This window comes from Sphaeramia orbicularis, chromosome 20 (assembly GCF_902148855.1).
Source record: "Sphaeramia orbicularis chromosome 20, fSphaOr1.1, whole genome shotgun sequence".
Classification (NCBI taxonomy): domain Eukaryota; kingdom Metazoa; phylum Chordata; class Actinopteri; order Kurtiformes; family Apogonidae; genus Sphaeramia; species Sphaeramia orbicularis.
Genome location: NC_043976.1, coordinates 3,702,991 through 3,727,023, shown reverse-complemented (window position 1 = coordinate 3,727,023; position 24,033 = coordinate 3,702,991). Strand labels below are relative to the sequence as shown.

At 39.2% G+C, this 24,033-nt stretch overlaps 2 protein-coding genes across 2 annotated transcripts; one reads left to right on the top strand and one right to left on the bottom strand.

Annotated features, from left to right (window-relative positions):
* The first annotated feature begins 296 nt into the window (after positions 1-296).
* On the top strand, positions 297-19,157 carry ift74 (intraflagellar transport 74). Its single transcript, XM_030123215.1, is given in 25 exon segments — positions 297-492; positions 1,694-1,827; positions 2,143-2,284; positions 2,406-2,454; positions 3,122-3,129; positions 3,132-3,217; positions 3,305-3,367; positions 3,702-3,761; positions 4,314-4,375; positions 8,870-9,008; positions 9,612-9,633; positions 9,636-9,673; positions 9,858-9,873; positions 9,876-9,938; positions 9,941-9,999; positions 10,102-10,128; positions 10,130-10,143; positions 10,482-10,561; positions 12,695-12,748; positions 13,453-13,550; positions 16,748-16,874; positions 16,961-17,124; positions 17,661-17,786; positions 18,691-18,751; positions 18,882-19,157. Coding segments are annotated over 24 exon segments (1,803 nt in total). The 5' UTR covers positions 297-492; positions 1,694-1,698; the 3' UTR covers positions 18,998-19,157.
* Positions 4,382-8,855, bottom strand: LOC115411214 (leucine-rich repeat-containing protein 19). The gene is given in 8 exon segments (XM_030123214.1): positions 4,382-5,853; positions 5,855-6,093; positions 6,179-6,346; positions 6,624-6,711; positions 6,946-7,057; positions 7,159-7,406; positions 7,502-7,606; positions 8,585-8,855. Coding segments are annotated over 7 exon segments (1,029 nt in total). The 5' UTR covers positions 7,598-7,606; positions 8,585-8,855; the 3' UTR covers positions 4,382-5,775.
* Positions 19,158-24,033: the final 4,876 nt, after the last annotated feature.

Below are 24,033 nucleotides of genomic sequence, written 5' to 3'. Positions count from 1 at the left end.
CAAGACAAAACACACACACACACACACACACACACACACACAGGACAGTCACTGACAGGAGACACGGACAGTGGATCTTTCCGTCTGTCCTTCTTTCTTGATGGATGGACAGTAAGAAAACAAACAAACAAACAAACAAACAAAGGTACATGTCTCCTGTCAGTAGCTGTCCCCTGTGGGGTTTTGTTTAGTTTGTTTTCCTGCCGTGCAGGCTGCTGTATATTAGCTGGAGAAAAGGAGAATAATGCAAAGGCAGCAAATACTGTGAGTTGGTCGACAGGGGGCAGGAGTGCGCACTATTGAAGCATGATTTCATATAGAAGAAGAAGAAAACGGTTGTCGTGGTAACATCAACATCATCTCTTACGGCAGACGCAGTTAGCCCTACATTTGTTTTAACCTGGCATTAAAGTCTCACGTTAACTAAACAGAATATTCGGGGTAACAGACTTGGACCGTCCACAGAACCATCAGAGGGAATCCGGTTAATAGGTAACTTGCAGTTGCTAGCTTAGCGTGCTACTATGTGCTAACCACTTAGCGCTAACAATTAGCATGTTAAAGTACTTCAGCAGCTTCAGGAAAAGTGGAGCCAGTCTGTTTAGTGTCAGCGTGAGTTCTGAAAAGCGAATTCTGGAAAAGTTAACGTTAAACTAGTTTAATGGCAACACTAAAAGTAGACTTTGTAAGTAGCGTCTGTTTAGAGCTAACCGGATACATTCTAGCATGGCCTAGTGTTAAAATAAGCATGCTGGTAATTGGTTAGGCATGACTTAGGGATAGATAGGATAACGACTTGACACACACACAAACACACACACACACAAATACTTCCCCTTCTCTCTCTCTCTCTCTCTCTCCTCTCTCCTCTTCTCTCTCTCTCTCTCTCTCTCTTCTCTCTCTCTCTCTAACCCCAAGGCAGCCATCCTCCAGGACTCAGGGTCTGCTTGAGGTTTCTGTCCTTTCAGAGGAAGTCTTTAGCCTCGTCACTGTCACAAGTGTTTGCTCCTGGAGGATTCTGTGTTGAGTGTGGTGAGAGTTTGGTTTTCACCAGCTCTACATGTAAAGTGTCATGAGATAACTTTTGTTATGATTTAGCGCTATAGGCAATTTAAAAACAATTGTTTGATGGATGGATTGATTGATTGATTGATTGATTGATTGGTTGATTGATTAGTCAATTAATTAAGTGCAACACTATAGATGGTCAGATAAAATAAAAACAGAAACAAAGCAAGTATGTCCAGCAGTTTGAAGAGCCTGATCACCTGAGGGTCAAAGCAGCTCTGTGACATCAACCTGCCACTGAGCATCCTCTGCTTCCTTATACAGCAATAATGTGCACCGAGTGCACTGGTGATATTGTCCACCACTGACAACAGTTTGGACAGAGTTTGCAGTTGTAGAGCATCGGTGTTGCACCTCCATTCTTCCCACAACACTTCACACTGCCACCTATGTCTCACCTGCTTTGTATATTGTGTGGTGTGTTCAACCAGTCAGCAGCCAGTCAGGTGTAATCAAGTGTTAGAGTCATAGGAAGAGAAGGAACATATTATGCTAATGCTGGGGCCTAAGCCAGAGGCATTGTTGTTTTATTGACAACAAAAGAGGCAGACAACTGGAAGTTGTTGCAGCACTAGTTTTCCCTCAACATCTTTGCATGTTTGAGTTGTGTGTGCTCTGGTTTCAGGCATCATGGCTAGTCAGAGGCCACTCTCTGGCATGGGCAGGCCTGTCAGCCGTAGTGGATCTGTAGTTCCTGGAGCTGGAAGACCTCCAACTGCCATCCGTCCTCCACCTACAGCTATACGTGTTGGAACAGGGGTATGTCTATGCAAGTTTGTAAACATCTAAGCTGTAATATAGGTCTACTAGTTCGATGTATTTGGAAGTGGATCTGGACGTCAAATGCACATTCCTGCAGCTATGATGAGACAGATGGTTGATATGATAAGTGATACAAATTGTTCACCTTTTTTTCCCAGAAGACTGCTTATTACAGCATACTTGGTCTCTTGTCTGCATTTTCTTGCTCACTCATACAGCTGTAACACTCAATGATCTGTGTGAACTCAGAGCATTACCTGCACAGTTCCCATCTCTTAGACTCTTACATTTATTAGAAAATATGTCTTGCAGATGGTTCCAGGTACAGGTGGCCATTCTGCTATGAGGGGTGGCATTCCCATCGCTACCCCTGGAGTCCTTTCGGCACAGATCAAGGTGACTGACAGGCCCGTCACCCAACAGGGACTGAGTGGAATGAAGACAGGAATGAAAGGTCAGTCTGACATACCTGTGTTTATGTGAATGGATTCTATAAAATCTCTCACAGACGTCTTAATGTAATTCTCTTTCTTTGTCTCTGACCACGGCTACACTCCCTTCTACCCACACCAAAGGACCTCAGAGGCAGATTCTGGATAAGTCTTACTATTTAGGTCTTCTCAGGTAACTGCTGTACCACAGTTTATTTTTAGGGTCCGAAAAAGGTTAAATCCGAATAATCTCCATTTTGAACATGATTTGGTAGGCTATAAAAATTCTTTGGATTATAAAGTTACTTTTACTTTTATGAACTTGCATGAAACACACATATTAATTTTTTCTGTGGTTCTTTTCCAGAACCACCAAATAACAATGACATGAAATCAGCATCAGAATTTATCTGAGCACAACCAGCTGGTGTGTTACAATGTGGTGTGTAGGCTAAATTGACTACTTTTGGGAATTAAAATGGTTTTCTATTTGTGTTACTATTATCTCATGTGGATAAGTGGACTTGCAAGAGATCCGGCTTTAGAACAGCACATTTAGTGCTTGGCTGAAGCATGTTAAAGACTACGAATTTTAAGCCCACTGCACCTTAATGCAGGAAATGCTTACGTGCAATATCTGCAAAATTAGCTGTAAAACCAAGCAGCAAGTACGTCCTATCAATCAGGACTGATCTGTATTCACAACAGGAGCAGCCACAACACAACTGGATGTGAAATTGTCTTAATCCATTTATAATGGTTTTTAAAACTGTTTTATGAAAAGATTGAGTGTGACAGCAAGTAGTATGTACTCCTTGAACTGATGGTTTATTAACCAACAACTGCTGTTGTGGTTTTAGGAGTAAGATCATGAGTTGACCACAGAGACCAGCAAACTACACAAAGAGATTGACAGCTACAACCAGGAGAACTCTGTCTATCTGTCATATGAAGAAGAGGTGAGCACATCAAAACAGGCAGAACAAATTAAATAAATAAAAATACTATTCCATACACCATGTCATATGGGTTATGTGCCCTGCAGAGCTGAAGGCTTGGCAGTAGAAATTAAGGATCTACAAGGACAGCTTGCAGACTATAACATGGTAAAAGCTCACACTCACACAGATTAATTTACAGAGAGTAGTAACTAGAAAGTCAAGTTTAGTTGGAGCAGCGATTTGTAGAGTAGACAATGTTCAGAAGTGTTCAGATTTCATGTGGTATGTGCTGTTTACGCTGTTATGGAATGCAGACCGAACACATATATCATATAAGATTTGACCAGTCTGAATGTAGCTCTAACCCTAAGTGGTAAAAACAATGACTTTCATATGTAATAGAGGGTGGGTCTGCTGGAGCAGTCTGGCTGGAATCTAAGTGACATGTTACCTAACCATGACCTTGTTTCAGGTGTTTTGCTGTTTTTTGTGTTCTTAGCTAGTGGACAAGCTCAACACAAACACAGAGATGGAGGATATGATCAATGACTACAACACTGTAAGTACACATGCATATTTAATTGTCATTAAACATAAGATAGAAACTAAAACAAAAAAAGATCATAAAAATTCAGAACAACTTGACATATTTGCATCTTCTTATCTTGTGTGATCAGTGATGGCCACAGTGTGAACACTGCACACCAGATAACAACTGGCCCTACAATGTGTATTGACACAGATCCTGGTAACAGATACATGGTTTAATTGGAGAAACAGATGAATATGGAAACACCCTCACAGTGTCAGACGTCATTATGCACAGTGAAGCTCAGGGATCACAGTAAAACAACATCAAAACATGCTAGTTTTTAAGTTGAGGGGAACTTGAAGTTGATAAGAATACTTATAATTTTTTGTGGTCACTTTTTAAATGATGTTACACTTACAAATCCTAGAGAAGAAAAGTAAGAGCAATGAATTCAGTGGAATTTAAATTTAGAACAGTTTATTGCCATGAGATCAGATAGGAATAATCTAATGAATATAGCCAAAATAAAGTTAGAAAGCACTTGTTTTCTTTCTCTTCTTTCCTCTCATGCTGTCCTAGTTGAAAGCCCAGAATGACAGCAAAGCTGAAAGCATTGACAGCATCTTCACTGAAAGAGAGAGGTAAGTACTGCTTTAAATCTGCCTTTACACATAGTTATATAGTTCAAGATGATGCCACAGTGGGGAAATTGTATTTCAGAATGCACTTTTGAAATGACTAGCAGTGCAGAATTTAGCATCACAACACTACAGGTATAATGACATTCAATTCATGTAAAAAACAAAACAAAACAAAACCTCATTATTTATTATTTAGTCACATTTTGTCACATTTTGTTACTGTAAACAGCTTGAATGCAATATACAACACAGACCCCATCACATTCTGTTAGAAATTATTATATGTTGTGGCATTGTTAAATATTACAGTGCTCTGTCAAAATACCATCACACTAATGAAACCCTGCTAGAAATAAAATCATGAATTAGATACTCATCAGCCAAACATTTAACCTTCTATTCATTGAATGAGTTATTGTAACTGAATATTATTATTATTATTATTATTATTATTATTACATAATATATTAAGTTTATACAACCAGAAGCTTTAAGGATTATATATTAACTGAGCAAATATACAGAAATAATTATTTTTTTGTTGCACCTAGGTTAAGAATTTTAGATGTTTATTCTCACTGAACGTTGGACCCTCTCTAAAATGATGGTTCATCTTAAGGGTATTATCCTAATCAATAAACGTGTACAGCAATTAACAAAATGGAATTCTAAAACACTGGTACACTCTCCAAATAATATTTGTCCATATGCAGTATTTGCATCCTTCTGTGATCATTACATGGAGTTAAAATAATAATAATAATAATAATAATAATAATAATAATAATAATAATAATAATAATAATAATAATAATAATAATGGATTATATTTCTATAGCACTTTTCAAGGCACCCAAAGCGCTTTACATTATTGAGCCATTATTCATTTGCTCTCACATTAAAAATTACAGTTTATAGAGTTTTTACATAATGTATCATTAAGAGGCAAAAACAGACCAAGTGTTTTCTGCAGCTGTTGAGCTATTGTAGTATAACGAATAATAAATCACACCTCTATGAGGTTCATAATATTATTTAATCAGTTTAGGGCTTTTAGGGGGCATTATTTATTTGCTGCTATTTTCAGAGACTTTAGTTTTAGATATTGGTATATTCCACAAACAAAACTGACAAAACTGTGATACGGCTTAGCTAACAGAGCCGGTGGTATATATACTTTATATATCCTGTTAATAAGTAATCCATCTGGTTCACTCTCGTAATAAGAGCTATACTAAAATAGCACCCTGAGGTATGGCATTATGAAGAAATAAAGAACACCAGTTGGCACCCAGCTTTAAGGACACACAAGGATAGATTGTCTTTATGTGAAGAGATAAATGCTCTCCAGTAAAGCTGCTGTTTCTAGTGTCATTTAAAGTCCACTCCTCTCCAGGATCTCACTCCTCTCTCTTGATGTAAGGATCCTCAAAGTACTCATCCTCTTCCTCCTCATGTGCTGTACCCTCTTGCCATCCTCTCGTTCAAACTGTACGTCTGATGGTGCCAGTGTTGAGAGAACGCCGTTGACGCAACCTTCTCCCCGTCGTCACCCTCGTCTGCTTGGTGCAGTCGGTGGTGACGGTAGTTGTAGAGGATCTTGTACCAGGAAGGGCCTTTCACAGCACATACAATCAGAATGGACGTGGTCAGGGCCAGGGCTGCAACACAGGCTGTGAACTTCCATGTGTTTCCGAGCACAGGTGTAGGTGTCTGGTCTAGTTGGAGTTAAAGGGTTGACAGTGAGAAGAGACTATTTGGTCATACACATGTAGTCAAATCAGGTAGAAATCTTTCTCCTACCTCTGCTGTTGTTGGAGCTCTGGTTTGATGTGAGCGCAGGTCTTGGCATCGTGGATGTTAGTGGTGGTTTTGGTGAGTCTGTATTGGACTGAAAACACATAGATGTAGCTTCCAGAAGATGAGTTCCAGTCAGCTCTTCTGGAGAAGCACATGTGGCATGAGGAGCAGCTGTCAAACCAACACAGGGCAGTGTTATGATCCAGTATTATTTGAGCTGAGTTTAAAGACCAAACACGAGTAAAACTGGGCAGTCATGATATCAGAAGAACAACCACTGGCAAAATATTGTTCTGTCATTTTTCATGGTTTTAAATAATGGGGTTGGCAACAATTGTCTACAATTAAAAAGAACCGAACTCCAGTCACCTGAAATCTAGATCACTTTATCTAGTTTCCCCATATCTGGACAAGCATTAACATCCATTATGTCAGTGTAAGTTATTACCAAAGCTAATGCCTGCTTCTTTAACATCTCTGATGCTCTGCAGCAGCTCACACAAGCAGTTCCAGGGGTTTTCTTGTAGGTTCAACACCTAAGGGAACCAGATAGGCTCAGGTGAAGGAACCAGATAAGCTCAGGTGAAAAATATAGTTAAAGCAGACTGAAACTTAACTGTATAATACATTTCAATTTAGACAATACAAGGCAAAAATGTTTATTTGAGTAAATAATTTCTGATTCACACTGCATGTAAGTATATAAACACAGCATGGGGGATCTGTGACAATATCCACAGTATGTGGTTAGGATCTGAGGGGCTTTTTACCTGTAGATGCTTCAGCCCTTGCAGCAGTACAACAGGAAGATTTGTGAGTAGGTTGTGGGAAAGGTCCAGCTTTCTCAAGTCATCTAAACCTGAAAAAGCCTCAGGATCCAGGCTGCACCAAAACCAGGAGTAGTAATTAGTATTATAAGTCCTAGACCTTTTTAGAATTCATACTGGAATGAAGTATGCAGATGATTTAGTCAAAAGCTATACCTGCTAATGTTGTTCCAGGACAGAGACAGCACCCTGAGGTGTGGTACTACAGAGAAGTACTTTGCTCCTATGTCGATGACTAGGTTCTCATCCAGGTGTAGATCAGTCAGATTGCTGTAGGTAGCCAGAGCTGACCGGTCCGACTCACTCAGACTGATCAGGTTCCTCTCCAGAATCAGTTTAGTGACCGAGGACTTGTTTTCACGGGGAGGAATGACTCGCAGGAGCTTGCTGGTCAGATTTGTTACCTGCCAATCGATGGACAGACAAGATGTGCTTGGTGAAAAGCTCACTCTGGGAGCCATCAGCGAAACTAAAATTAAGAAGAAACTCAATTTCCTACATGTTGTTCCACAATCTCAGCATTATTGCCCAATGTATTCAGTGCAATCACTGCAGTCAGAGACAGCACAAGGAGACGATTCTGACACCTGTCCATGATCCTACCCTGAGTGGGAGTCAACAAAAGAAAGCAAATCGTGTTTAGGAAATACACACTCATCTGGATTACTTAGTTAACCCATTTACTGACAATTTCTTCCAAAAATTAGGTTTTTCTTAGTGTTTTGTAAAGTTTCAGGTCTGAGAAAATGACTGTGCTTGCCAAAGTAAACCCAAATAGCTATGGTGTAAATGTTCATACACAGGACATTGCTACAACACATTAGCCTGCTTTCTTCATTGCTTCTAGTTTTTTTTTTTTAATACGTGGCCACAGATTCCTCTTTCTCATGCCTCTGTTGAAATAGCTTGCGTGTATTCAGAGTCTGTTGTTCCAGTCATAATAGAGAGAGGACATTATGCAAAAACTTAATGACACAGATGAGCATGTTTAAAGAAAGAAGAAGGTCACGTAGCAGAAATGAGTAAAGACAGAAAACAGTGCATTCTTTTCTTCCATCCTTGGGTAATGAAATATCCTGGCTTTGACATGGACCTGCTGACACGTGTTGGCACTGGGCTGTGATAAGAGTATACTGTGGGACATCAGTGAGTTTTCTCTTTACTGAACAGGAAAAACTGTCTATAACAATTTAGTCTCTTGGAGTCAGACACAAAGTCTTTTAAAAGCCCAGGTCCAACGTCTTTTGCTGAACATAAACCTATTAAATTTGGGTATAACACATCTCATGGACCAAGACTAATTGAAAGTCAATGAACATTTTGCACAGGATTGGAATGATGCCAGGCCAAAATGTACATGTTAGACTTAATTTGAAAAGGAACATCTTCTAGTTTGTATTAGCATGTGGCTAAAACACAACCTACTAAATCAGTTCAAACATGACAGTAAATGTTACCCTAACTCTTAAATATGTCACCAGTGACCTGGTCTGCCTACACATTAGTGTTGTTTCCCTAAAAAGCTTAGATTCCATACTTTAAATCTGTCAGTATTGTTAAATAATAAGTGGCAGAGGCTTACCTGTATTTGTGCAGGAACTAAGGTAAGACGAAGTTGAACTCAGCTGTTTGCTGAAGCAGCATGAACAATAAAAGACCTTTGGAACTTGTAAAACCTGAAGGCTGACATATTCTCTTAGCTAAACATTTATAATAAATCAGCCTGTGGATCCTCTTTTGCTTTTACTCTATTCTTTAGATGTATTCAGAACACTTGTTAAAAGAATCTACATTAAGATTCTATTGTGATAATAAAGTATTCAACCCTTCTCCTCTTCTTTTATCCCACTGTGTGTTGCCTCTGCAGACGAGAGGAAGCAATCAGGGCGATAGAGGAGGAGATCAGGAGGGAAAGGCGTGTTGCTGATGAGGTCGTACAGGCGATGCCGCCTGCCAAGCAAGAGAAGTATTTCACCATGACAACAGCCAATGAAGAGCTGTTACAGGTATTACTGTACTTTGACACAAATATTGGTCTGTAGCTTTGAGATGTACTTTTATTATAGGTATTTTTATTTGACCTTCATTCTTATACTTTTTTTCTGCACTGTTACTACTTATATTTTACCAAAGGACTTCTTCTACAACATTGCATCATATGTCAACTGAAATGAACTCTTAAATATAACCATGCTGTGTGGTAAAAGAAAGAAGTTGACCAAATGGGTTAGCACATTTCTTGGAATGAATAAAAAAAAATCAACAAAACTGAAAACAAGTCCCAAACCGTATGCGAGCTTTGCTTAAATAAGCAATGAAAACACTGTTAATAAATAAGACGTTCTTAAATTGAGAAATTGTAGAAGTAGACTCACTCTTAAAATAAGAGCAACAGTCTTGTTTTTCTGCTTGGAGATTATGTAAAACGTGGTTGAAGCTATTTTTTAACATGCTTGATAAGAGGAATTCTTCTTAGAAGAAAAAGACTCGTGCTAGAAACAAGGCCATATTGTTTTTTTACTCTTTTTAGTGCACTGTAGAGCACCATGTCCATCCAGCAAAGTCACTTCCATCTTTTCTCTGCACTTCTTGAATTTTTGGTTTTGCAGGAGCTCACTGTTCTCCAGGAGGAGTTGACATACTGATGACCAGGAAAGATGACTATGAAGCAGTAAGTCACGATGAGAAAAGAGATAGAAATGAATTAAAGAGAGAAGAGGAGGTACATGAAATGAACAATTAAGTGTATAACAAGAGGGAAAGAGAGAGAGAAAATGCACTTACATTCACTTCAGTGACAGAGTTGTAATAATTTTGCCTGCAGTTATGTTAATAATTATTTTCTCTGTGTACAGGAACTGGCCCACTCGCAATAAAGCAGGAGGTGGTTCAACTTCATGAGACTCTCTCAGCACTGGAGGCGAAGCGTGATGCCATGTGGCTGAGCAGAAGAGCCTGGGTTCCCCTCAGGAGGAACGAGAAAAGTTATTTAAGCAGGTGAGGACAAGAGCCAGTCTTCATCAGTCCATAAATAGATGTCTTTCTACTGTAGAGTAGTGATGTTCACATACTTTAATTCATAAAGACATTGTTTTCTAGGTGAAAGAGGACAACCAGGAAATTGCGGAGCATGGAGAGACAGTATGTATTATATTAAAGTCAGCCAGCTGAGGAGTTCAACAAAAGACATGTAAAAACAACAAATGTTTGTCCCTGTCACATGGAATATCTGAGTCAGTAACTCTCAAGCACTTTTTGATGTCAGCCTATACCCTCAGCTCTTTTTATGCTTTTTAAAGTAGTTTTTTCTCATTCTTTCATGTAAAGGTCCTTTCATGTAACTGTTTTCTGTGTAAAAAGTAGACAAACAGGTATTCTTAATTAAATTTAGTACACAAAAAAAATTAAGGAATAAACTGTATTTGATGATATAAGAATGGGGAGTAATTTAGATTGTTCATTCTTGTGTGTGTGTTCAGGCTTACAGAGATCCGGGACAGAACCAGACAAGTCATAGAGGAGATCCGACAGCTGGAGCAGGACTCTGAGGAGGCTCAGGGTAAACACACTGCTCCCCACAATACTTCAGAAACCATCCCTTTGAGACACCTATAAGACTCTGATACAATAACTGCCAAGAGGGGGAGCAACGATGGACAAATGCTTTGTTGCTGCACTTTTCAGGCATCTGGTCTTCACTTAACTACTTAATCTTCTAACAACTTTTTCCCTTCACTCCCTACATTTTAACACCGATATCTGTACTTCGTACATTTTCAAAACAGGTGTAACGTAGAAGTCTCAATAACCTAAACAAAAATAATTTGTTGGGCGCCAGACAGGAGAAGGGTTAAATTACCTTCCACCTGTCGAATTATTACATCTTAAACTTAAAGGTGAAAGAAACAACAACAACAAAAAACAAAAGAAACCCAGCTGCTCACTTCATGGTTACAAATACATCTGCTAACACATAAAATTAAGGTTTCTTAACTTTCCCTCTTGTAGACCAGCATTTAAAAATCATCTGCATAATCATCAAAACATTTCTTATTTTTCATAAACTCAAAAAAAAAACATCTTAAATCAGGAATTAAACATTAATTAAACTTAGGTAGTCCATTGCTGATCACAATAGGTTTTTCATGTAAGTATAAAGTTCAGTTCAGTTCAGTTCAGTGGGGGATGTGTGTGTGTGTGAGAAGGGGTAAAGATGTAGGGGGTCCAGTTCAGGGCAGGTTGGAGGTTAGGGGCATATAGGTGTAGAGTAGGGGGGGAGAGAGAGAACACAGGGGGTTTCCTCAGGCCAGACAGGAGAAGCCAGGAGAGTTTGGGGAAAAAAGGGACTAATCTGGTTGGGGGGGTGTCCTCCAAGAGAGAGTACTCCTGAGTCCAGCAGGACAGGTCCGCCTGCTCCAGGGATTCAGCTTCTCTTTTTAAAATCTCCTGGGTCCACTCGGTCCATTTCCAGATTCTTCCGTTAAAATCACATTAAGGTTTTCTTTTTTTGTTCTTCCCTCCTTTCCTTGTCAATCTCACTTCTCCTTTTTTCTCTGACCTCCTTCCAGTGTCTCTTTTGTTTGAGTTTCCCTCCACCACAGCTCTCAGGTGTGTCTCATTTATCAGCTTCCCTTCCCCCTCCTTACCAGTGATGTCATTGTTAAGTTCTACTTCCTGCTACACAGGCTTGTGTTTTTTTAATGTATTTGAGTGGAATTATACGTCATTACCCCCTCGGGTGAAGGGGGTTATTGTTGTCAGCATGTGTCTTGTCTGTCATATATCTTGTAAACACTCTAACTCTGGTAAAGAAAACAGCTAGAACCTTAACATTTTTACCATACATACATCATGTATAGAGCTTGGACAAGTTCTGAGATGGGTGACCTAGACCTATTTTGTGACCTACTTTTCTAAGTTCAAATGTCTGAAAGCATCATAGCTCCTGTTATGTCCCTTCCTGTACAGGAGGGAATGTTCCACTGCAGTCTACCCAGCGGTTAGGTGTGGATTTTGAGAAATAGGAGAATCTTGTCTCCTGGTGTTCATGGAGTCCTGGCTTAGCAAATCAGACCAGGACAGACCTTCTCAGTAAGCATATTTTAGACCCCAATCCATCTGGACCAGTCAGCTGAAACCACCGGCAAAAGAGGAGGGGGAGTACGCTTTTTAGTGATGGGTTGGCTCTTTGAAGTGAATAACTGTAGCCGACTCTTATTTATGTTTTTTGAAAGCAGCACGTGATTAGTCAAGGTGTGTGGTGGCGTTTATGTGTCCGGGCCAAAAGAACCGACTCTCCAAAAAGAGACATAATTCCCATCACTAATCTGTCAATGAAAGGTACTGTAAAACTGTGATGGTCAGAGAAAGAATCCGCACTGCAACTTCAAAATGTCTTCAGGTCGAGGGGGTCTTGCTATTCTCTGGTTTTTATTTTATACCAGTGTTCACCTTCGCAACATCTGGACAATTTCAACCTGAATGGATGGAAAAATAAGGCATTGAAAAGATGATACCTTCCATTAGTGTAGATCACACGTAACATACATACATGAAAATGTGACATGAAAATAACTGACTTCTTTTTTGTATTTTACACAAGTTTCTCTTCTTGTGGAGTAAATAATGTGTGTTGTTCTGCCACCTGGTGAACTGCTTCTAATCAGATTTTAATATGAATCTTTTTAATTAGGAGAGTGTCAACAGAAATACAAGGAGCTGAAGAAGAAAGAGGAGGACATTGATCGTAAGTTTAAGTAGAATGATTCAGTACAACTAGACCTGCTGTTAAAAGGCACAAGAAATGTCAAAGAGGGAAAGATGTTAGAAACACTGTTTTCAGTATGTTTTCAGTCTTTCACTTTATCAGGATTCATAACTCAAACTCTTCCAGAATCAGAGTGAATATTTCCACCATTCAGAGACAGAATTCTCATTCTTCCATCTGCCATCGTGTTATTGCTTTCACAATTTCTGACACACCTTGAAAATGACAAACTTTGACAAAGACGCATCTTATGTGCAGTTTTCTTTGCATGGATTTAGTCACTTTAATATCATGTTTCTTCCTGTGCATATGTTCCACATAAACATTTTCTCTCCTACACTATTTAGCAAAATTCCCCCCTTGCAACACCCTGCACACAGTGCTGCACAAGAACAACCCAGATAACTTTTACCACTACTTCAGAATGATGGTGGAAGATGCTACTGCACTGACAGATAATGGAGCTAAACCATACCATTTAACTCATATAAACTACATAGCTGTGCCCTGCTGTAGTTGTCTTTTATGATACTGCCACAAGGAGTCACTATAGTCACACAAACTAATTTTTAAATCTTGTACGAGAGACTTGACATCATCTGTCAGAGCCGGTATTACTTTACTAGACTAGACTATAATCTCACTACTCACTTGCACTAATGGAGTCTGTTTGTTTATTTCAGGTTTCTTGGAATCATTTGAGGAGGTGAAGGCTCAGGAACTGCAAAAGATGACACAGAGCCAGGAGAACATTGTATCCCTGTTGGAACATTGCAGCCGGGTGAGGAGTAGATATGAGTTACTGGAGTTTTACAATGTTCTTTTATTTTTCTTTTGATTCAGTCTTTCAGTTGTTTGTTTTTTTTTATTTCATTTGAGTTTATGAGTAATCTTGGCATTATTTTTGATAAATTTACTACTTTTACTTTATTTTTATTTAATTGTGGTGTTGTAGTTCTTCAGGGAATATTAGGGAGTCTTTGATTTATAGAAGATTAAAAGGGCAGACTGAAAAAACTATGCTGTGTATGCTGCCACTACCTGTATGTTGACTGTTACTGCATCATCTTCATGCCAGATCACAGTAGTACAGCAACCACAGTGTAAGTCATGAAGCTGTTTTTTTTTTAATCTGCAGTTGTATGTTGTTTGGTTTGTTTGTGGTTTCGTTTACTGTTGCATTGCTCATAGTAGCTTTTATTTTTTGTCTTTGAAAACTGTTTTTTTTTTTTTCATTTGACAACATTATTTTATCTCTGCTATTTTATAACTTAAGTTTAACAAATCTAATAAAGACAAACATATACCATATATCATTACAACTTGTACCAGTAGGCCTAGTACCTATGAGTAACTAATCCTTGAAGAGTAAACATGAAAAAATATTTCTTTTCACACCTGTCTGGAAGATTTTGAATATAATCATTTGTATTTCTATATATGTTCAGTAAACAAATCTAAAATGACTGATGACCTCATGAGCAGCTTTAAGGATAATTTTTCCCCTAAGAAAATAATCAAATCAGTAATAACTATTTATTTCTGTAAAAACTTTTCCTACTAGAAAAATTATATTTAGCTCAAAAGATGGTCTATACATATATGTCTAATGTTTTCTTATATGTGAACCTTTAAACCAGCTAAAATTTGCTTATTTATGTCTTTGTGCATAAGAGATATAAGTGAATCCCCAAAGGAACTTTGTGTTGGTAAATGCAAGTTATGCAAATTTACAGGATTTTCAGTTCTGTTGCTATATGTTGATGGTCATATGAACTATGTTTTCAGCTCAAAAATGTCCAATTTCATCACAATTAATGCTATATTTTCATGTCACAAATGGCCAAGTTATATTTTAACTGAATTTACCTGAAAAACAAATATTCCATTCTTTTAGATTCCCCAGTTCTTCTTACAAGATTCTATCCTACATATCACGTTTTATTTTTACAGTTTGCAATATCGAATATGGTGCTGATCCATCCTGCTTATGTTACATATATTAAGAATGTCACATGTCACTTTTTAAATCAACAGTTTTCTAATAATAAGCATTTTCATAAAGAACTAACAATTCTATATTGTTATTTCCTCTTTAGTATGATGATAAACTATACAATAAGTAATTCTGATCCTAGTTTTTGCACAGGGATCATTAGTGTAAACGGTGACATGGCTGCAGAGCATCAGCATGATGGGATCCGTAACAACCATGTCACATCCGTCCACTGACACATTTTGTGTTTTTGTTAAGATGTTATTGTTTTAGATCCACAATACTAACATTTATGAATAAGAGGATAATTAGCAATAGTAAATATTAGGCCTGTAACGGTACACAAAATTTTCGGTTCGGTACATTTTCAGTTTTGAAAGCCACAGTTCGTTTTTTTTTTCAGTTCGGTACGGGAAGAAAGAAAACCCCTCAAAATGTCTTTAATACATTTATGAATTTTTGAAAATTTTTCCCCCAATTTTTGGACACAATAGAATATAGAAAAACAGGAATATAATTCTGCTGCTATAAATCAAATAGAAAATAAAATACATTATTAACATTACTACGTGTTTTAAACATTAGTATTGCACTTTTCCCTGACAGGTAGTTTTGAACAAACAACAAAAATCAAATCACAGTTCTATCAGTTCACATTCTGCATAAAAATACCAAAAAAATTCCACATGAAGTGCAACATTAACAAGAGGACAAACTGGTATTCCCTTTAAACAAACTGAAGAGCAACACTGACAACTAAAAATTAACCAAATTATTTATTTTAGGACAGAGAACAAACTGTTTAGGACACTTTGTGTACGTGCGCGCACACGTGAAGGGTGCGATTCGTCGGGGGGATGTTTTTGGTTTGTTTTTTTTTTGTCGGAGCCGGGCGGGGTGGGGGTCCATAACTAACGGAACTAATGCTGGCGTGAAACGAAAGTGAAACTTTATATACTTTCAACATCTAACTCCGGGTTCTATTTCTCTGTTATATAGCGTGCGTGAGAGAGAGGGAGAAAGAGAGAGAGACAGACAGACAGACAGAGCTAGTGTAAGTGTTTTAGAACTACTGTAGTTCATAGGTGGTAAACAACGTCCGTCTTGTTAACGTCTCTTTCCTCGTTGTTGTCTTTCACTGGACCTGAACTGATCCCAAATGGTACTGTAATGTCGGTGGAGGGTCTTCAGTCTCTTCCTTCCAGGTTCACATCATATTTGTTGTTTTTTGGGGGTTTTTTTACCTTATATCAGCTGCTATTTCGTATTTTGGGTCAATGTGTGCGTCCTTCCATATGTCCGTGTGAAACTTGTGTGGATTTAAAGTTCCATATCAAACAATGTCTTTTGTTCCTTTTTCTTTTTCTCAACATACTGTGCCGTTTCGGTACAGCTGTGTACCAAACCGAACAGGTGTGTACTGAAACGGTTCGGTTCGGTACGTGTACCGTTACAGCCCTAGTAAGTATATAAGTTTATTGCTAATAAAGTACTGGTACTGACCAGATCATCATGGGTAATGTCATGTCCGTCCACCAGCAAAAGTTTTCACATACACGTGCTATTCAAAATCCAATATTTCTGAAAATAGAGCTTCCACTGTCAAATATCAATAGTCTGTGCACAAATGGATTAGCATTATTTCAACACAGTTGTATGCATTTCTTACAACTTTTTTTTTTTTTTTTGGCAAAATGGCCACTCATTTGACCCCCTAAGTAAATTTTAGCCAATACTTATTTTCTCAGTGCAGGACAATCAAAGGTTTATACAAGTATATTAAATTACTCTTGTTAATTCATAATTCATTTACCTAGCATTTTTAATTTTAGTTGAACTGTAATCAATCCCTGCTGGAGTCTTATTGTAAAAAGCAGACAGGGATGAATGTAAGAGGAACAGGTATATAAACAATATACAGACAATATATAATATAGATAGAATGCATCATAAACCAAGTGTGTGTAATCTTCTGTGTGTAGAACATGTTGCGGCTCCGTCAGGTGGACACAGTCACAGCTAGTGAGCTGAAGAACATGCAGGAGGTCCTGGTCAGCAAAGAGACGGAGGTGGTCCAATCAGAGAGCACGACCAGGGGCCTGTCAACGGGTCAGTAACACACAGACACAGTGACATATACTCAGTGTGGAAACGCCTACTGTATCATGATAGACAACAACCCTGCCTCCATCCAGAGTCCCAGCGTCTGCAGCAGGACCTGGAGAAGGTGCAGCAGCTGGAGGGGAAGATAACAGGAGAGCTGAGCACCCTGAAGGAACGGGTGAGCACCATGGAGTCTGAACTGCACACCTACCGGGACCTAGACACCCTGAAACGCTCTGCTGAGGAAAAGAAGAAGGTAACCACTGAAACAGCCACAGAGTACTGTTAAGGTTCTCTATGTAAGAGGTGAATGTCCCTGTGTTTTTATATGGTCTTTATGCTGAGCAGGGAAGACATGGAGGTAGTTCACTTCAACATATGACCAGGTCCCAGAACACAAGAGATTGGGACACAAAATTAGAGCCTGACCGATGTGGGATTTTTGGGGCCAATGCCGATACCGATATTGGGGGGGGGGGCGGGTTGGGTCGGAGATGGGGGGGATTATGTGATTGTGTGTGGGGGGGTGATAGCGTCATTATCCGAGCAGAAGTGAAAATGAAACTAACTCGCTTTACTGTTCCTCTAACTCTCCGGGCAGCACACACACACACAGGAGCAGCGAGCGACAGAATCTCCGCGCAGCAAAAGAGTTAATACATTGGCTACATATTGACATACTGGCCGATGTTGATTAATCGGTGATACGCTATAATCGGCCGATTAATCGGTCGGGCTCCACACAAAATAATGCACATTTAAAGTATGTGAATCTCTATTGTTGTGGTGCAGAGACTGCAGGAGGACCGTGTATTACTGACTCAGCGTCAGGATTCATTCCGACAGCTGTTAGAAGAAAAGAACCAGAATTATGACGCTCTGAAAACAAAACTACAAGAGAACGAGACTCATGCTCAGGTGAGCTCATTTTACACATCATATTTTCTGTTTGTACTATAAACATAGACCTGGGTTCTGCAAAGACATTTTTACATTATCCAAGTGTGAAATATGTAGCTGTACACAGTAAAACAATAAAAAGAGTTTTTATCAATTCAACTCTATCATATATTGCATTACATTTACCAGAAAAGGACATACAAACTGCTTTGGTAGAGGATGTCTTTAGGAAATTATGTGACCCTTATTCCCTCCGCCAGGAGGTATTGTGACCACTTTGCTTTGTGTGCGTGCGTGTTTGTTTGTTTGTCAGCAAGATAACTCAAAAAGTTATGGATGGATTTTCATGAAATTTTCAGGAAATGTTGATACTGGCACAAGGAAGAAATGATTAAATTTTGGTGGGGGGTGGGGGGGCCCACTGATCGGCCTTGGCAGAGGTCTGTGCTCTCCAAGTGCTTTTCTAAAAAAGATAGCGCAGACCTCAGCCGAGGCTGATCACTGGGGCCCCCCCACCCCCCACCAAAATTTAATCATTTCTTCCTTGTGCCAGTATCAACATTTCCTGAAAATTTCATGAAAATCCATCCATAACTTTTTGAGTTATCTTGCTGACAAACAAACAAACACGGGGGGGGGGGGCAGATCTGTCTTGGTGGAGGTCTGCGGTCTCCGAGTGCTTTTCTTGTTTTCTGCTTGTTCTTACATAGAGTTAAATAATCCTCTTCAGTAAATCCTCTGAAACTAGTATGCTGAGAAATGTATTCATCTTTGAACATTTCACCAGTGTCTTAATGTGTTGAGTGACTTTTTTTTTGCAGAATGTTCTTAAAGTGGTAAAGTTAAAATGAGCACAACCAAACAGTAGAACATTAAAGGGTTAAACATACAAACTAAAGGATGTGTGTGTTTTGTGTTTCAGCTAGTTAACCTGGAGAGGAAATGGCAACACCTGGAGCAGAACAATTTTGTCATGAAAGAGTGTATCCTTCATATGCTGGCGTCCTTAGATGTACATGTACTCTTAAGTGGTGACACTAATCAAAGAGGATGTGTGTGAGTGTAAAAGGAAACACGTTCTAATGTGTGATTGTTCCTTAATCATGACATCAGTTATTGCCTCAAAATCTCAGGAGAGCGACTATGCCTCAGTGGCCAAGAACGTCTACCAGCAGCTGGCGGAGTATAACAAGTGTCTCATCGATTCACTGCAGAGCAATAGAAGTTAGACACACTACACTGTTTAGGGACTATATTAACTGACTAACCCTGACTCTATGTAAATCTGTTTGAGTTTGTATTTAAAAATAAGAGCTTCTTTAAATCACTATTTAGAATTTTTGTCTGAATCTATCTTCAAATGTATTTCAATAAATATGTTTTTAGGAATCTGAAATCCTTTCATTGACAGACACAGCAAGATACAGTTTGGTTTAAGGCTGAGAAGGCAATTTATACCACTACTGAACAGTAAAACCAATTTCTTTGTGTTGAGGATTTCTGCCTTTTTGTGTAAGTGCACGCTAATGAAAGTGTAGTTTTGAATATTACATCACACATCTGCACTTATAAACTCCTGAATCCCTCCCTAGTACGGTAAGTGAAATACATTTGTTGAACTGCCAATATTCCTGGTTAGGTCCCTGTGATTGGAATATTACATGTCATATTTAGATTTATAAATAAATACTTTGAGTGTAATTAAAGCTGTTTAGGGTTACACAGAACAGCCTTTAACTATTTATAGTCATTTTTAATGAGTAAGTAAGTAAGTACATTTTATTTATAGAGCACTTTTCACAGACAGAGTCACAAAGTGCTTTATCAATTCAAATAATCATTAACCTGACGATAAACTTCCCAAGTCAGCACTAGTTGGCTAATAAGTGGAATGAAATGGAAAGTAGAGCCCGACTGATATGGGATTTTTGGGGCTGATGCCGATACCAATATTGGGGGCTAAAAAAAGCCAATATCCAATATATCGGCGGATATCCAATATTGGCCGATATATGAAATAAGAACACTGATCTACACAGGATATAATAATCTTATATTAGATAATTGTGGACAGGTGGATAAACAGTTGCATAATTTTTTGTTTATCTCCCAAATATAATTTACACAACTTTCAAATGCAAACTATGCAATCACAAAAATAATTAGAGCAAAAAATATGACTGACCACAAAGTTATGTTTCACTCACAAATTTTGATATGTCTGCCTCACGCACTACAACTTCGTATGTGGACTAAGGACTAAACTGAGCATGTGCAGAGTGAGTTAGGTGAGCCCTAAGTTGTTCCTGATTGGAGCAACTGCAAGAGTTACAACTGACCCGTGTTACAACTGTCCCCAGTCTCCCCCACACTATTAACACCCAGGCCTGCTGGCAGAATGAAACTGTGAGGTAGACAGGAAGTGCACAGACATGGGTGTGTGTGTGTGTGTGGGGGGGGGGGGGGCGTGATTTTTGGAGCAGGGGGCGGGTTTGCGGTCCATTCTTGTCAGAGCGCGCGGTAGTGGTCCGTGATTTTCTCCAGAGTGGGGGTTGGAGCGGGGGGGATAAGCAGTCCATCCTTGTCAGAGTGTGTGTGTGTGTGTGTGTGTGTGTGTGTGTGTGTGTGTGTGTGGGGTGATAGCGTCATTGTCTGAGCAGGAGTGAAAGTGAAACTAATTCGCTTTAAAGTTCCTCTTATTCTCCGAGCAGCACACACACACACACAGACACACACACACACACACAGGAGCAGCTAGCGACAGAATCTCCGCACAGCAAAAAAGTGAATATATCGGCTACATATTGGCCGATGTTGATTAATTGGTGAAACTATAATCGGCCGGCCGATTAATCGGGCTCTAATGGAAAATACAACTACTTCAACCATTTACTTATAGTAGTAATAGTAGTAGAGGGTCTTAAGTACATTTACTTCAGGACTACCCTGTATAAATATGGGATTATGTTTACATTACATTAATTCTAATTAACCAGTTAAAGTATTGCTATACATGTAAAGACATGTTTATAAGTACTGATGGAGACTGTTTGGGGGTTTATTCCTGCTTTTCTTCTCTTTTGTTAAAAATGTCCACTTATATTTGGGCGTTCATGCCTCAAGTCTCTGCTGATGGTGTAAACGTCTTCTAATATCAATAAACATGTTATGCAGAAAACACTGGGTTACTTTGTGCTCAGTGGATTAATGAACTGCTATTTTGTCTTATGTGGCAGTTCAACATCTGGTGGTTAAAAAAAACAACAACTTGCAGTGGTCAGGAAATGAACATGGGTTTTTTGCTTGGGAACGCAGCCATGCTCAGCACTTATACCACCATCACCTTCATGTGATACCAGGAGGACAAACTGCATGAAATTCCATTGAGAGAACTTGAATTTGAGGAGGAAGGAGGAGTTGAAGGAAGTGCACTATAACCTGCTGTGGTCTGTTGTAAACCAACTGGATTCAGAGGAAGGATCACGCCCTGATTCATCTGAAATGTTTCTCATCAGCATTTAACCATAAAGAGACTCATGAATATTTGTGAAGCTTGTAGGAACAGGAGCCAAATCTGGATTAGTGACTGAACTCTTTTCTTCCGGTAGCTTCTAGTAACAGAAAATTATTATGTAAGACCAAAATTTAAAGAAATTTGATGGCCGGGAATCGAACCCATTCATTCTCTATGGTAGTCCTTAAAGCTCTACCTACCGATGTGGCATTTCTCACAGCACTTAGTAAAAGTTTGAACATGAACAACCCGCCTCCCTCCAAAGCCCCGCCCCCTTCCCTCTGCCTCAGCTCTGAGGCTCCTCCTCCTCTCTCCTCATGCGTGATGGAAACAGAGGAGGAAGCAGAGGCGGAGGTCCGGTCCGTTTTGGCGTGTCCGCGGACCCCTCCCTCAGTAATCAGATGCATCATCCACCTGCCGTGGGCCCGCGGCTCCTGTTCCATCAGTAGACCTGTTCCATCAGTAGACCTGTTCCATCAGTAGACCTGGTCTGTGCAGTAGACCTGTTCCATCAGTAGACCTGGTCTGTGCAGTACTGGGTCAGGGTCTTCACTGCAGTGCCCAGGGGATGGGCGCGCGCACTGTGAACGCGCGGCCTCCGCGAATTTTCCGTGTACATTTGAAGTTTCATAGTCCATACAATTATCATCCTACATCATCTTACATGTGTGACACCATGTACATGCACCTGTATGAGTCCCACCGTCAGAAAAGCTGAGCTTTATGCAGACCTGTTCAGTCCAGTACAGCTGACTTCTGGACTTTTATCTCCATCCTTCATTCATCAGACTCCTGTTTCTTCCCCTCAGTTGTCGTTTCTGTTCATAAATCCGTTTTTTCCCTTCCACATGTGCATGTCAGTTCTATCCAAACACATCCTAGACAGTAGACTGTGGTCAGTGGTCAGTAGACTGTGGTCAGTGACAGTAGACTGTGGTCAGTGACAGGAGAAGCAGCGCCAGTGAAGTGTCAGATTCAGAGGGACACATAAAGGATGTGAGACGGCGATAATGGATCGGATGCTGGACGGCCGTAATGGATGATTGACAGGAGGCTCAGTCAGGTTCGGCCAATTATTTTATTCGGACCGAATAAAATGATTGGTCAGACTTTTATTAGAAATATATGAGAATTAAACATTTTTGAGTTTCAATACCTGGCGGATTTCTTTTACATTTTAGTTTGACACACACTTATTAGGAGCATTTTAAGATGACAAAAGAAAAGTGTAAAAATGCCACATCATACGGTATAGCTTTAACACTACGGATGTAATATATATTTGGCCACTTTGGCGCTGTTTTAGCGCCTTTGAGTAATTTCCTCCCATGACGCGCAGCCGTAGTAAGCTCCATAACTCTGATCCTCTGAGAAGGCATCACGTCTCCAGCTGTTTTCGGTTCTTTAGCTCTAATTTCGCTCAGGTAAGGTGTTTTTTTTTTTATACAAATCCATTTAGTCATGAAACTATTAATATGTTTTATCACCGGGTTATAGCTTGACAGACAGTATACTGACAAATGTTCGCTGCTAATTTTTTTTAATTACCTATCACTACACGGATTGGCTTTTCTATCTTATATCAGTTTACTTTGTTTATCAGGTAAATAATGAATGAACATTGGCCTAATTATTGTCTATGAAAGTAGTCCGAGTATTATTTCATGACAGTATTTGGGGAGGACTGAATAAGCACTTATTTTCTGTCAGCTATGGGCGAATATAGCTCACTCGGATACGAGATAACTATAGATTTGTGGATGTAACTCATCTTAAAAAATAACTGAATTCGATCATTTTGGATCAAGTTTGTATATTTTTCATACCATAAAACTAAGTATCTATAGGCTTGGGGTAGGCTACTGTCTGTCTGATGAATCTATGCACTGAGGACTGAGCACTGAGCTATTAATACCATCTAAATATGGGCTGAATTATCCATTAATATTTATTGTCTATGATATGATACATTTATGCTGCCCCCACACCCTTTTGCCTTCATACCTATAGACACAAGCACACAGTACTTTTCCACTTCTCCCACTCCTCTCACCCATCTCACCCCCTTATTGCTCACACGCACACCTCTAATCTTATCTTAATACACTGTTTTAGGAGTTTACAAGGCCAACATCAGGCCCGTCATAATTTCCATTAATCACCAATAGTAGAGGTTTTTCTATGCCACTCTGTTTAAGCAGTAAAGGCTTGGAAAGTTCAACTGTCTCTACTCTTCTTTCAGGTTCAGAAGTTGTTGGAGTCCCAGTGGTCAAAGGTTTTCCTCCTACTGCATTCCGGTGATGATCCTGACATGAATCAGGATTATCTGTTCTACATTGGTTGGTTAGGCCACGTTCTGGTCTGTTCTAATGCTTGTGTTCAATTGTTCTACTAATGTTGAAGGCATTTATAACACATCGTTAAGGGTAAGTACAGTTGAGTTCATGTTTTGCATGTTACTTTGTTGCTATACCTTAAGGATTTGGTATTTAAATGATATACAGAACTACACTTCCAATATGCATAAGTGGTATAGCAAATATTTTTTCATATTTTGGACAAGAATTACATTCAGTTTGATACATGAAGCTGTAGATTACCCATGCAGCGTAGATGCATCAAAATACCACACCCTTAATGCATGTTCTATTGGTTTGCATGCGTTTATGGTGATACTTATTAACACATTTACTAAGGGACGATGCCAAAGGGGATTAGACTGACATTTTTTTTCTGTGTTAGGGAGGCTGA